Source organism: Rhinoderma darwinii, assembly GCF_050947455.1.
Source record: "Rhinoderma darwinii isolate aRhiDar2 chromosome 11 unlocalized genomic scaffold, aRhiDar2.hap1 SUPER_11_unloc_16, whole genome shotgun sequence".
Lineage (NCBI taxonomy): Eukaryota > Metazoa > Chordata > Amphibia > Anura > Rhinodermatidae > Rhinoderma > Rhinoderma darwinii.
In genome coordinates this window covers 761,736-775,329 of record NW_027461847.1, presented here as the reverse complement: position 1 = coordinate 775,329, position 13,594 = coordinate 761,736, and the positions used below count along the sequence as shown (strand labels likewise).

The following is a 13,594-nucleotide window of genomic DNA, read 5'->3' as shown; positions in this document are numbered from 1 at the left end:
CAGCAAAGTCTGTATTGCAATACCCGGCACAGAGGAGACACCAGAGTCTGCTCCACTTGTATTACAATACCCGGCACAGAGACACCAGAGTCTGCTCCACCTGTATTACAATACCCGGCACAGAGGAGACACCAGAGTCTGCTCCACTTGTATTACAATACCCGGCACAGAGGAGACACCAGATTCTGCTCCACTTGTATTACAATACCCGGCACAGAGGAGACACCAGAGTCTGCTCCACTTGTATTACAATACCCGGCACAGAGGAGACACCAGAGTCTGCTCCACTTGTATTACAATACCCGGTACAGAGGAGACACCAGAGTCTGCTCCACTTGTATTACAATACCCGGCACAGAGGAGACACCAGAGTCTGCTCCACTTGTATTACAATACCCGGCACAGAGGATACACCAGAGTCTGCTCCGCCTGTATTACAATAACCACCCTTTACCCAGTCCTCGCCAGTGTGATTGCTTGTTCTCTATCGGCGTCAAGCAGTTTCCCTGGCATCTGTTATAAATCTGACTACTACCCTCATCATTGTTATTTACAGATGTCCCATGCTTCCTTCCGTCTCCTAATGTACAATGTTCCGTTTCTTCTGGACAGTTATGACGGGTCATCTGCCCGCAGGATCCGTGTTCCGGCTTCATCACACGCGACAATGTCCCTCCCTGTCCGGCAGCCACATAATGTATGAAGCAGCATCTGCACCGACACGAGAGCGGCCGCACATAGAACAGGGGGACTAGCGGGAGGCCAGACAATAGCAGGCACAGCTCTGTTGTAGACAAGGTGGGTGGCTCTAGAAGAGCCTTTGTGTTCTTACTGCAGGGACGGGGCACATTACTTGGCGCTGGTGTACTTGGTGACGGCCTTGGTGCCCTCGGACACGGCGTGCTTGGCCAGCTCTCCAGGCAGCAGCAGGCGCACGGCAGTCTGGATCTCCCGGGAGGTGATGGTGGAGCGCTTGTTGTAGTGAGCCAGGCGGGAGGCTTCCCCTGCGATGCGCTCGAAGATGTCATTGACGAAGGAGTTCATGATGCCCATGGCCTTGGACGAGATGCCGGTGTCAGGGTGGACCTGCTTGAGCACCTTGTACACGTAAATGGCGTAGCTTTCCTTCCTGCTCTTTCTCCGCTTCTTGCCGTCCTTCTTCTGTGTCTTGGTCACGGCTTTCTTGGAGCCCTTCTTGGGCGCCGGGGCAGACTTGGCGGGCTCAGGCATGATAACACACTGCGATCTGCTCACAACTAAGATAATGGAATGCTTTACCCTTCCACCGCTGCTGTATTTATACACGGGCTATGCAAATGAGCAACGCTGTCTGACCGCTGTTCTACTGGAAGAGCAAGTCATGTGACCTATGGAATCGTCATAAGCCACTCCCAGTGCAGCTAATTGGTGGTTCCCACAAGTCTGTTCTCTGTTGGTGGCTTTAAATCTATCCAATCACAGGAGCTGGTGAGCGGTGCAGTAGCTTATAAAAGGCAGCAGAAAGGGTGTGATTGTTACGATACGGTTAGGAGATTTCTCTGCTTTAGCGATGTCTGGACGCGGTAAACAGGGAGGCAAAGTGCGGGCTAAAGCCAAGACCCGCTCATCCCGGGCAGGACTACAGTTCCCTGTCGGTCGTGTGCACAGACTTCTCCGCAAGGGCAACTACGCTCAGAGGGTCGGCGCCGGCGCTCCGGTCTACCTGGCCGCTGTGCTGGAATATCTGACTGCTGAGATCCTGGAACTGGCCGGAAATGCCGCCCGGGACAACAAGAAGACCCGAATTATCCCCCGTCACCTGCAGCTGGCCGTGCGCAATGACGAGGAGCTCAACAAGCTGCTGGGTGGTGTGACCATCGCTCAGGGAGGCGTCCTGCCCAACATCCAGGCCGTTCTGCTGCCCAAGAAGACCGAGAGCAGCAAAAGCGCCAAGAGCAAGTGAGCGCCGCTTATCCCACATTTAACCACAAAGGCTCTTTTAAGAGCCGCCCACATGATCCTTAGAACAGAGCTCTCACCGCTGATCTCCGATATGTTCTGCGCCAGATAAGTGGCTCTGCTTGTACAGAGATCTAGCCATATGTATTCATATACCGCGGGTTTCACATTGAAGAGGAAGCCGTAGGGGGGAGCAGAACTTCTGTGTTACTCATGACCTATACATTCACTACTGCCTCGTGCAGATGATGGCGCTGTCCTCATTGGTGCACTAACTATACTGTACAGGACACATTAATAGTACAACTACTCCAGTGATTCATGTTCATGATCTACAACTCGCCCCCGACTACAGTGTCTTAAATTATATCTTCCAGTCTCAAGAGCTTTGTCACAATTCGGTCCTCCTGGAGTATAACCACCATCATCCCAGGTGTTTAGACGAAGATTCCATCCCCGCGTCATGTACGGATAAGAGCAGTTCCTAAACTACAAAGGAGAAGTCCTACGAGGGGTCTGCGGCAATGCTTTATATACACAGGAGACGCTATTCGGGTAACAAACCATTCCTCTCAAGGACTCTTAGCTTCTAATTCTGCCCTGGTGTACACCACCAACTAAATGTCAACAAATGAAAAAGGGAGGGGAAGAGAAGGGCGAGAAGCGCACGGATCAAAGGATCTCTCGAATTAAGAAAAAATATCGATCAATAAAACATCGAGCTTAGAGGTATATTCTACCTAACAGGGAAGGGGTGAACGGTCCCTATGTAGAGAACACCCCATTTAATGAACAAATCCCATTCAGCATTGTGACTTATCGTAGATGAAGGGGAATAAAAGGGAAAGGTACATAAATCAAACATCAAAAGTGGGGGCATAAAGGGGACAAACTGGGCTGTAATGTTCGTCTCCCTCAAGTACCGCACTATTGGAGCTCTGATATTAGATGTTACTTCTGAATAGAGCTGCATCAAGTTGTCCTTTTCATTCTCTGAATGCGTCTCAGTAAATGTTACTCTGCAGCAACTTCATGCGTTAGTGGGATGAGGGGAGTCCTAAGTATAGACAACGCACAGTGTTAGTACGAAGTAGAAATAGGTGCATTCTGTTTCCTGTCATTGTATTGCCAGCAGCGCGATTATACCAGCAGTCTGGCAAAGTGACATACAAGACAATGCAAGTCCATACTTATGTGGAACTTGGTGCTACAAATTGCTAGTTTGTTTTGAAAATCTCGTAACATTTGTAGCAATGAGAGCAGCTTGGAAAACACGGCCCCTCCAACATTGGGTTTTGCTCTTGTAAAATGCCGTATCAGCTGCATCAGTTTCTCCTTTTTCATTCATTGAATGCGTCTCACTAATGTTGCTCTGCAAGAAACTGCACGCGTTACTGTAATAAAGTGAGTCCTATATAGGGACAGCAGACAGAGTCATTATTAGTACTAGAGGTTACTAGATTTATTGCCAGCAGCCTTATTAACCCCAGCCGTCCGGCAGAATGAGATACGAAGCAATACGAGCCGATACGTGTGTCAAAGTTGGTCCCAGTAACAGATTTATTGTTTGTTGTAAGAATCTGGTAACATTAGTAGCAGTGACAGCAGCTAAGAAAACACTGGCCCTCTCTCCAAGGATTGCGGAAAGCACGTTGCCCAGCAGCAAGCTGGACGCCGAAGAAGCAACACCGCAAGTCCGCTGTTTGATCCACTGCTCGTGCGCTTATACAGCGCTATGAGCAACTGAGCGGATATTCAGCGGTGAGTTTCTGCCACTCCTGTACGTGCAGGCATCGGCACAAACGGCGTCCGGCAGCGCCGCTACGAGGAGGTGTTTTCCTGCCTGAGGATCACTCGGCAGCAAGTATAGCACTAAGGCACTCTTTCCCTTCAGATTAACATTCCCTGGTCTAAGACCCAATTCAGGCAGCTGCTTCTAGGACGTTATTAGGGGACATAGTGCAGTCCACATATCCGGCTCCTCACTGGAAGACCGACGTGATACTGAAGCCCCTACCCCCGTGTATATAGAAGGTCACTGCTCAGATGATACACGAGCGGTCACCAGCAGACATCATAGCTGATCTATAGAGGATGTGGCGGCTCTGAGAAGAGCCTTTGTGTTGTGTAAGATGGAGCTGAGCAGGAGCGGAATTAACCTCCGAAGCCGTAGAGAGTGCGGCCCTGGCGTTTGAGCGCGTACACCACGTCCATAGCGGTGACGGTCTTCCTCTTGGCGTGCTCGGTGTAGGTGACGGCGTCACGGATTACGTTCTCCAGGAAAACCTTCAGGACGCCGCGAGTCTCTTCATAGATGAGACCGGAGATGCGTTTGACGCCTCCCCTGCGAGCTAGACGGCGGATTGCAGGCTTGGTGATGCCCTGGATGTTATCACGGAGCACCTTCCTGTGCCGCTTGGCACCGCCCTTTCCGAGTCCTTTTCCTCCTTTACCACGACCAGACATCCCGTAAGCTGGAGCTGAAGAGAACTATTGTACCGAGAACCGCGGGGTGCGTCTTTATATAGACCTTGGGTGGACCAGAGAGAGAACTGTAATGCATGTCACTTCCGGGGCGTTTCTCTCAGCAAATTCACATTACCAATCCCTCCCCCTCCCGTTGATTGGCTTAACTCAGATTTTGAATTTCACGCTCATTTTACAATACCGGCCGCTCTTTTCCCGCTTCTAGCGCGACTGCTGTGTAATCTCTATCTGCCCCAAATCTAAAGAGTAATGTTAAGTGAAACAGAAGCGGCCGGGCGAGCGGGCTCTCTACGTGACTTCCCCCTCCCTGACATTCCCCCTACTCATTTCTAGCCTTCACTGGCAGAGATGCTGGGAAGGAGCCGGGAGGAGGCCCCGGGATCTCTGCCATAGTCCTGCCGATCTGCACATCGCTGTGATCGGACAAGATACATGTGTCTGCGGGAGCTCGTGCCCTCTATTCCCGGCACTTGTCACTATCACAGGGTTCTTTACCACAATGTCTAACATGCGGGAAGCTGATTGTCCGATGCGGGGGCGACCTGGAGCTGCAGAGAGCCCAGAAGGGTAACCCGGCACAGACAAGATGTCGGAGTGTCTTCCGCCTGTAACTTGGCACAGAGGAGACACCAGAAACTGCTCCACCTGTGTTACAATAACCCAGCACAGAGGAAACACCAGACTCTGCTCTACTTATGTTACAATAACTCGGCACAGGCAGGACACCGGGGTCTGCTCCACCTGTATTACAACTTCCCAGCACAGAAAAGACACAAGTCTGCTCCTCCTTTACTAAACTAACCTGACACAGGCCAGACCCCAGAACCTGCTCCTCCAGCAGTACATTACCCGGACACAGACAGGACACTAGAGACTACTCCACCTGTATAACTATAACCTGACACAGGCCAGACCCCAGAACCTGCTCCTCCAGCAGTACATTACCCGGACACAGACAGGACACTAGAGACTACTCCACCTGTATAACTATAACCTAACACAGGCCAGACCCCAGAACCTGCTCCTCCAGCAGTACATTACCCGGACACAGACAGGACACTAGAGACTTCTCCACCTGTATAACTATAACCTGACACAGGCCAGACCCCAGAACCTGCTCCTCCAGCAGTACATTACCCGGACACAGACAGGACACTAGAGACTTCTCCACCTGTATAACTATAACCTGACACAGGCCAGACCCCAGAACCTGCTCCTCCAGCAGTACATTACCCGGACACAGACAGGACACTAGAGACTACTCCACCTGTATAACAATAACCTGACACAGGCCAGACCCCAGAACCTGCTCCTCCAGCAGTACATTACCCGGACACAGACAGGACACTAGAGACTTCTCCACCTGTATAACTATAACCTGACACAGGCCAGACCCCAGAACCTGCTCCTCCAGCAGTACATTACCCGGACACAGACAGGACACTAGAGACTTCTCCACCTGTATAACTATAACCTGACACAGGCCAGACCCCAGAACCTGCTCCTCCAGCAGTACATTACCCGGACACAGACAGGACACTAGAGGCTTCTCCACCTGTATAACTATAACCTGCCACAGGCCAGACCCCAGAACCTGCTCCTCCAGCAGTACATTACCCGGACACAGACAGGACACTAGAGACTTCTCCACCTGTATAACTATAACCTGACACAGGCCAGACCCCAGAACCTGCTCCTCCAGCAGTACATTACCCGGACACAGACAGGACACTAGAGACTTCTCCACCTGTATAACTATAACCTGACACAGGCCAGACCCCAGAACCTGCTCCTCCAGCAGTACATTACCCGGACACAGACAGGACACTAGAGACTTCTCCACCTGTATAACTATAGCCTGGCACAGGCCAGACCCCAGAACCTGCTCCTCCAGCAGTACATTACCCGGACACAGACAGGACACTAGAGACTACTCCACCTGTATAACAATAACCTGACACAGGCCAGACCCCAGAACCTGCTCCTCCAGCAGTAAATTACCCGGACACAGACAGGACACTAGAGACTACTCCACCTGTATAACTATAACCTGACACAGGCCAGACCCCAGAACCTGCTCCTCCAGCAGTACATTACCCGGACACAGACAGGACACTAGAGGCTTCTCCACCTGTATAACTATAACCTGACACAGGCCAGACCCCAGAACCTGCTCCTCCAGCAGTACATTACCCGGACACAGACAGGACACTAGAGACTTCTCCACCTGTATAACAATAACCTGACACAGGCCAGACCCCAGAACCTGCTCCTCCAGCAGTACATTACCCGGACACAGACAGGACACTAGAGACTACTCCACCTGTATAACTATAACCTGACACAGGCCAGACCCCAGAACCAGCTCCTCCAGCAGTACATTACCCGGACACAGACAGGACACTAGAGACTTCTCCACCTGTATAACTATAACCTGACACAGGCCAGACCCCAGAACCTGCTCCTCCAGCAGTACATTACCAGGACACAGACAGGACACTAGAGACTACTCCACCTGTATAACTATAACCTGACACAGGCCAGACCCCAGAACCTGCTCTTCCAGCAGTACATTACCCGGACACAGACAGGACACTAGAGACTACTCCACCTGTATAACTATAACCTTGCACAGGCCAGACCCCAGAACCTGCTCCTCCAGCAGTACATTACCCGGACGCAGACAGGACACTAGAGACTACTCCACCTGTATAACTATAACCTGGCACAGGCCAGACCCCAGAACCTGCTCCTCCAGCAGTACATTACCCGGACACAGACAGGACACTAGAGACTACTCCACCTGTATAACTATAACCTGACACAGGCCAGACCCCAGAACCTGCTCCTCCAGCAGTACATTACCCGGACACAGACAGGACACTAGAGACTACTCCACCTGTATAACTATAACCTGACACAGGCGAGACCCCAGAACCTGCTCCTCCAGCAGTACATTACCCGGACACAGACAGGACACTAGAGACTACTCCACCTGTATAACTATAACCTGGCACAGGCCAGACCCCAGAACCTGCTCCTCCAGCAGTACATTACCCGGACACAGACAGGACACTAGAGGCTTCTCCACCTGTATAACAATAACCTGACACAGGACAGACCCCAGAACCTGCTCCTCCAGCAGTACATTACCCGGACACAGACAGGACACTAGAGACTACTCCACCTGTATAACTATAACCTGGCGCAGAGGAGGAGACACTGTTTGTTCCTCTTGTACTACATTAAGCCGGCAAAAGACAAGACACCCTAGTATTGTCCCTGTCCCCTCATATTACCGGCATAATGTCCCTGTCCCCTCATATTACTGGCATTAGGTCCCGTGTAGGAGGGCACAGGGACATAATGCCGGTAACATGTCCCTGTTCCCTCATCTTCGAGGCATTATGTCCCTGTTCCTTCATATTACCGACATTATATCCCTGTACCTTCATATTACAGGCATTACGTCCCTGCTCTTTCATATTATCGGCATTATGTCCCTGTTTCTTCATATTACCGGCATTATGTCCCTGTTCCTTCATATTACAGGCATTACGGCCCTGTTTCTTCATATTACAGGCATTACGTCCCTGTTTCTTCATATTACCGGCATTATGTCCCTGTTCCTTCATATTACCGGCATAATGTCCCTGTTCCTTCATATTACCGGCATTATGTCCCTGTTCCTTCATATTACCGACATTATATCCCTGTACCTTCATATTACAGGCATTACGTCCCTGTTTCTTCATATTACTGGCATTATGTCCCTGTTCCTTCATATTACCGGCATAATGTCCCTGTTCCTTCATATTACCGGCATTATGTCCCTGTTCCTTCATATTACCGACATTATATCCCTGTACCTTCATATTACAGGCATTACGTCCCTGCTCTTTCATATAATCGGCATTATGTCCCTGTTTCTTCATATTACCGGCATTATGTCCCTGTTCCTTCATATTACAGGCATTACGGCCCTGTTTCTTCATATTACAGGCATTACGTCCCTGTTTCTTCATATTACCGGCATTATGTCCCTGTTCCTTCATATTACAGGCATTATGTCCCTGTTTCTTCATATTACAGGCATTACGTCCCTGTTTCTTCATATTACAGGCATTACGTCCCTGTTTCTTCCTATTACCGGCATTACGTCCCTGTTTCTTCCTATTACAGGCATTATGTCCCTGTTCCCTCATCTTACCGGCATTATGACCCTGTTCCTTCATATTACCGGCATTATGTCACTGTTCCTTCATATTACCGGCATTATGTCCCTATTCCTTCATATTACTGGTATTATGTCCCTGTTCCTTCATATTACCAGCATTATGTCCCTGTTCCTTCATCTTACCGGCATTATGTCCCTGTTCCTGCATATTACAGGCATTATGTCCCTGTTCCTTCATATTACCGGCATTATGTCCCTGTCCCTTCATATTACATGCATTATGTCCCTGTTCTTTCATATTACAGGCATTATGTCCCTGTTCCCTCATATTACAGGCATTATGTCCCCGTTCCTTCATATTACCGGCATTAGTTCCCTGTTCCCTCATCTTACCGGCATTATATCCGTGTTTCTTCATATTACAGGCATTATGTCCCTGTTCCTTCATATTACCGGCATTATGTCCCTGTTCCTTCATATTACCGGCATTATGTCCCTGTTCCCTCATCTTACTGGCATTATATCCGTGTTCCTTCATAATACCGGCATTATGTCCCTGTTCCTTCATATTACAGGCATTATGTCCCTGTTCCTGCATATTACCGGCATTATGTCCCTGTTCCTTCATATTACATGTATTATGTCCCTGTTCCTTCATATTACCGGTATTATTTCCCTGCCGGTAATATGAAGGAACAGGGACATAATGCGGTAATATGAAGGAACAGGGACATAATGCCTCGAAGATTAGGGAACAGGGACATATTACCGGCATTATGTCCCTGTGCCCTGCTACAGGGGACATAATGGCAGTAATATGAGGGCATAGGGACAATACTACGGTGTCTTGTCTTTTGCCGGCTTATAGTTATACAGGTGGAGAAGCCTCTAGTGTCCTGTCTGTGTCCGGGTAATGTACTGCTGGAGGAGCAGGTTCTGGGGTCTGTCCTGTGTCAGGTTATTGTTATACAGGTGGAGTAGTCTCTAGTGTCCTGTCTGTGTCCGGGTAATGTACTGCTGGAGGAGCAGGTTCTGGGGTCTGGCCTGTGTCAGGTTATAGTTATACAGATGGAGTAGTCTCTAGTGTCCTGTCTGTGTCCGGGTAATGTACTGCTGGAGGAGCAGGTTCTGGGGTCTGGCCTGTGTCAGGTTATAGTTATACAGGTGGAGTAGTCTCTAGTGTCCTGTCTGTGTCCGGGTAATGTACTGCTGGAGGAGCAGGTTCTGGGGTCTGGCCTGTGTCAGGTTATAGTTATACAGGTGGAGTAGTCTCTAGTGTCCTGTCTGTGTCCGGGTAATGTACTGCTGGAGGAGCAGGTTCTGGGGTCTGGCCTGTGTCAGGTTATAGTTATACAGGTGGAGTAGTCTCTAGTGTCCTGTCTGTGTCCGGGTAATGTACTGCTGGAGGAGCAGGTTCTGGGGTCTGGCCTGTGTCAGGTTATAGTTATACAGGTGGAGAAGTCTCTAGTGTCCTGTCTGTGTCCGGGTAATGTACTGCTGGAGGAGCAGGTTCTGGGGTCTGGCCTGTGTCAGGTTATAGTTATACAGGTGGAGTAGTCTCTAGTGTCCTGTCTGTGTCCGGGTAATGTACTGCTGGAGGAGCAGGTTCTGGGGTCTGGCCTGTGTCAGGTTATAGTTATACAGGTGGAGAAGCCTCTAGTGTCCTGTCTGTGTCCGGGTAATGTACTGCTGGAGGAGCTGGTTCTGGGGTCTGGCCTGTGTCAGGTTATAGTTATACAGGTGGAGAAGTCTCTAGTGTCCTGTCTGTGTCCGGGTAATGTACTGCTGGAGGAGCAGGTTCTGGGGTCTGGCCTGTGTCAGGTTATAGTTATACAGGTGGAGAAGTCTCTAGTGTCCTGTCTGTGTCCGGGTAATGTACTGCTGGAGGAGCAGGTTCTGGGGTCTGGCCTGTGACAGGTTATAGTTATACAGGTGGAGAAGCCTCTAGTGTCCTGTCTGTGTCCGGGTAATGTACTGCTGGAGGAGCAGGTTCTGGGGTCTGGCCTGTGTCAGGTTATAGTTATACAGGTGGAGAAGTCTCTAGTGTCCTGTCTGTGTCCGGGTAATGTACTGCTGGAGGAGCAGGTTCTGGGGTCTGGCCTCTGTCAGGTTATAGTTATACAGGTGGAGTAGTCTCTAGTGTCCTGTCTGTGTCCGGGTAATGTACTGCTGGAGGAGCAGGTTCTGGGGTCTGGCCTGTGTCAGGTTATAGTTATACAGGTGGAGTAGTCTCTAGTGTCCTGTCTGTGTCCGGGTAATGTACTGCTGGAGGAGCAGGTTCTGGGGTCTGGCCTGTGTCAGGTTATAGTTATACAGGTGGAGAAGTCTCTAGTGTCCTGTCTGTGTCCGGGTAATGTACTGCTGGAGGAGCAGGTTCTGGGGTCTGGCCTGTGTCAGGTTATAGTTATACAGGTGGAGTAGTCTCTAGTGTCCTGTCTGTGTCCGGGTAATGTACTGCTGGAGGAGCAGGTTCTGGGGTCTGGCCTGTGTCAGGTTATAGTTATACAGGTGGAGTAGTCTCTAGTGTCCTGTCTGTGTCCGGGTAATGTACTGCTGGAGGAGCAGGTTCTGGGGTCTGGCCTGTGTCAGGTTATAGTTATACAGGTGGAGTAGTCTCTAGTGTCCTGTCTGTGTCCGGGTAATGTACTGCTGGAGGAGCAGGTTCTGGGGTCTGGCCTGTGTCAGGTTATAGTTATACAGGTGGAGAAGTCTCTAGTGTCCTGTCTGTGTCCGGGTAATGTACTGCTGGAGGAGCAGGTTCTGGGGTCTGGCCTGTGTCAGGTTATAGTTATACAGGTGGAGTAGTCTCTAGTGTCCTGTCTGTGTCCGGGTAATGTACTGCTGGAGGAGCAGGTTCTGGGGTCTGTCCTGTGTCAGGTTATAGTTATACAGGTGGAGAAGCCTCTAGTGTCCTGTCTGTATCCGGGTAATGTACTGCTGGAGGAGCAGGTTCTGGGGTCTGGCCTGTGTCAGGTTATAGTTATACAGGTGGAGTAGTCTCTAGTGTCCTGTCTGTGTCCGGGTAATGTACTGCTGGAGGAGCAGGTTCTGGGGTCTGGCCTCTGTCAGGTTATAGTTATACAGGTGGAGTAGTCTCTAGTGTCCTGTCTGTGTCCGGGTAATGTACTGCTGGAGGAGCAGGTTCTGGGGTCTGGCCTGTGTCAGGTTATAGTTATACAGGTGGAGAAGTCTCTAGTGTCCTGTCTGTGTCCGGGTAATGTACTGCTGGAGGAGCAGGTTCTTGGGTCTGGCCTGTGCCAGGTTATAGTTATACAGGTGGAGTAGTCTCTAGTGTCCTGTCTGTGTCCGGGTAATGTACTGCTGGAGGAGCAGGTTCTGGGGTCTGGCCTGTGTCAGGTTATAGTTATACAGGTGGAGAAGTCTCTAGTGTCCTGTCTGTGTCCGGGTAATGTACTGCTGGAGGAGCAGGTTCTGGGGTCTGGCCTGTGTCAGGTTATAGTTATACAGGTGGAGTAGTCTCTAGTGTCCTGTCTGTGTCCGGGTAATGTACTGCTGGAGGAGCAGGTTCTGGGGTCTGGCCTGTGCCAGGTTATAGTTATACAGGTGGAGTAGTCTCTAGTGTCCTGTCTGTGTCCGGGTAATGTACTGCTGGAGGAGCAGGTTCTGGGGTCTGGCCTGTGTCAGGTTATAGTTATACAGGTGGAGTAGTCTCTAGTGTCCTGTCTGTGTCCGGGTAATGTACTGCTGGAGGAGCAGGTTCTGGGGTCTGGCCTGTGTCAGGTTATAGTTATACAGGTGGAGAAGTCTCTAGTGTCCTGTCTGTGTCCGGGTAATGTACTGCTGGAGGAGCAGGTTCTGGGGTCTGGCCTGTGTCAGGTTATAGTTATACAGGTGGAGTAGTCTCTAGTGTCCTGTCTGTGTCCGGGTAATGTACTGCTGGAGGAGCAGGTTCTGGGGTCTGGCCTGTGTCAGGTTATAGTTATACAGGTGGAGTAGTCTCTAGTGTCCTGTCTGTGTCCGGGTAATGTACTGCTGGAGGAGCAGGTTCTGGGGTCTGGCCTGTGTCAGGTTATAGTTATACAGGTGGAGTAGTCTCTAGTGTCCTGTCTGTGTCCGGGTAATGTACTGCTGGAGGAGCAGGTTCTGGGGTCTGGCCTGTGTCAGGTTATAGTTATACAGGTGGAGAAGTCTCTAGTGTCCTGTCTGTGTCCGGGTAATGTACTGCTGGAGGAGCAGGTTCTGGGGTCTGGCCTGTGTCAGGTTATAGTTATACAGGTGGAGAAGTCTCTAGTGTCCTGTCTGTGTCCGGGTAATGTACTGCTGGAGGAGCAGGTTCTGGGGTCTGGCATGTGTCAGGTTATAGTTATACAGGTGGAGAAGTCTCTAGTGTCCTGTCTGTGTCCGGGTAATGTACTGCTGGAGGAGCAGGTTCTGGGGTCTGGCCTGTGTCAGGTTATAGTTATACAGGTGGAGTAGTCTCTAGTGTCCTGTCTGTGTCCGGGTAATGTACTGCTGGAGGAGCAGGTTCTGGGGTCTGGCCTGTGTCAGGTTATAGTTATACAGGTGGAGAAGTCTCTAGTGTCCTGTCTGTGTCCGGGTAATGTACTGCTGGAGGAGCAGGTTCTGGGGTCTGGCCTGTGTCAGGTTATAGTTATACAGGTGGAGTAGTCTCTAGTGTCCTGTCTGTGTCCGGGTAATGTACTGCTGGAGGAGCAGGTTCTGGGGTCTGGCCTGTGTCAGGTTATAGTTATACAGGTGGAGTAGTCTCTAGTGTCCTGTCTGTGTCCGGGTAATGTACTGCTGGAGGAGCAGGTTCTGGGGTCTGGCCTGTGTCAGGTTATAGTTATACAGGTGGAGAAGTCTCTAGTGTCCTGTCTGTGTCCGGGTAATGTACTGCTGGAGGAGCAGGTTCTGGGGTCTGGCCTGTGTCAGGTTATAGTTATACAGGTGGAGAAGTCTCTAGTGTCCTGTCTGTGTCCGGGTAATGTACTGCTGGAGGAGCAGGTTCTGGGGTCTGGCCTGTGTCAGGTT

At 50.5% G+C, this 13,594-nt stretch overlaps 2 protein-coding genes across 2 annotated transcripts; one reads left to right on the top strand and one right to left on the bottom strand.

Annotated features, from left to right (window-relative positions):
* Positions 1 to 849: 849 nt before the first annotated feature.
* On the bottom strand, positions 850 to 1,230 carry LOC142698019 (histone H2B 1.1). Its single transcript, XM_075847757.1, has one exon. It carries the CDS (start codon positions 1,228 to 1,230, stop codon positions 850 to 852), a length of 381 nt encoding a protein of 126 aa, XP_075703872.1.
* A 319-nt stretch (positions 1,231 to 1,549) lies between these two features.
* LOC142698011 (histone H2A type 1-like) lies at positions 1,550 to 1,942 on the top strand. The gene has a single exon (XM_075847753.1). The coding sequence runs from the start codon at positions 1,550 to 1,552 to the stop codon at positions 1,940 to 1,942; it is 393 nt and encodes a 130-aa protein (XP_075703868.1).
* Positions 1,943 to 13,594: the final 11,652 nt, after the last annotated feature.

Coding starts and splice junctions, on each gene's coding strand:
- LOC142698019 (XM_075847757.1), bottom strand. CDS start 1,230: ATGCCTGAGCCCGCCAAGTCTGCCCCGGCGCCCAAGAAGGGCTCCAAG.
- LOC142698011 (XM_075847753.1), top strand. CDS start 1,550: ATGTCTGGACGCGGTAAACAGGGAGGCAAAGTGCGGGCTAAAGCCAAG.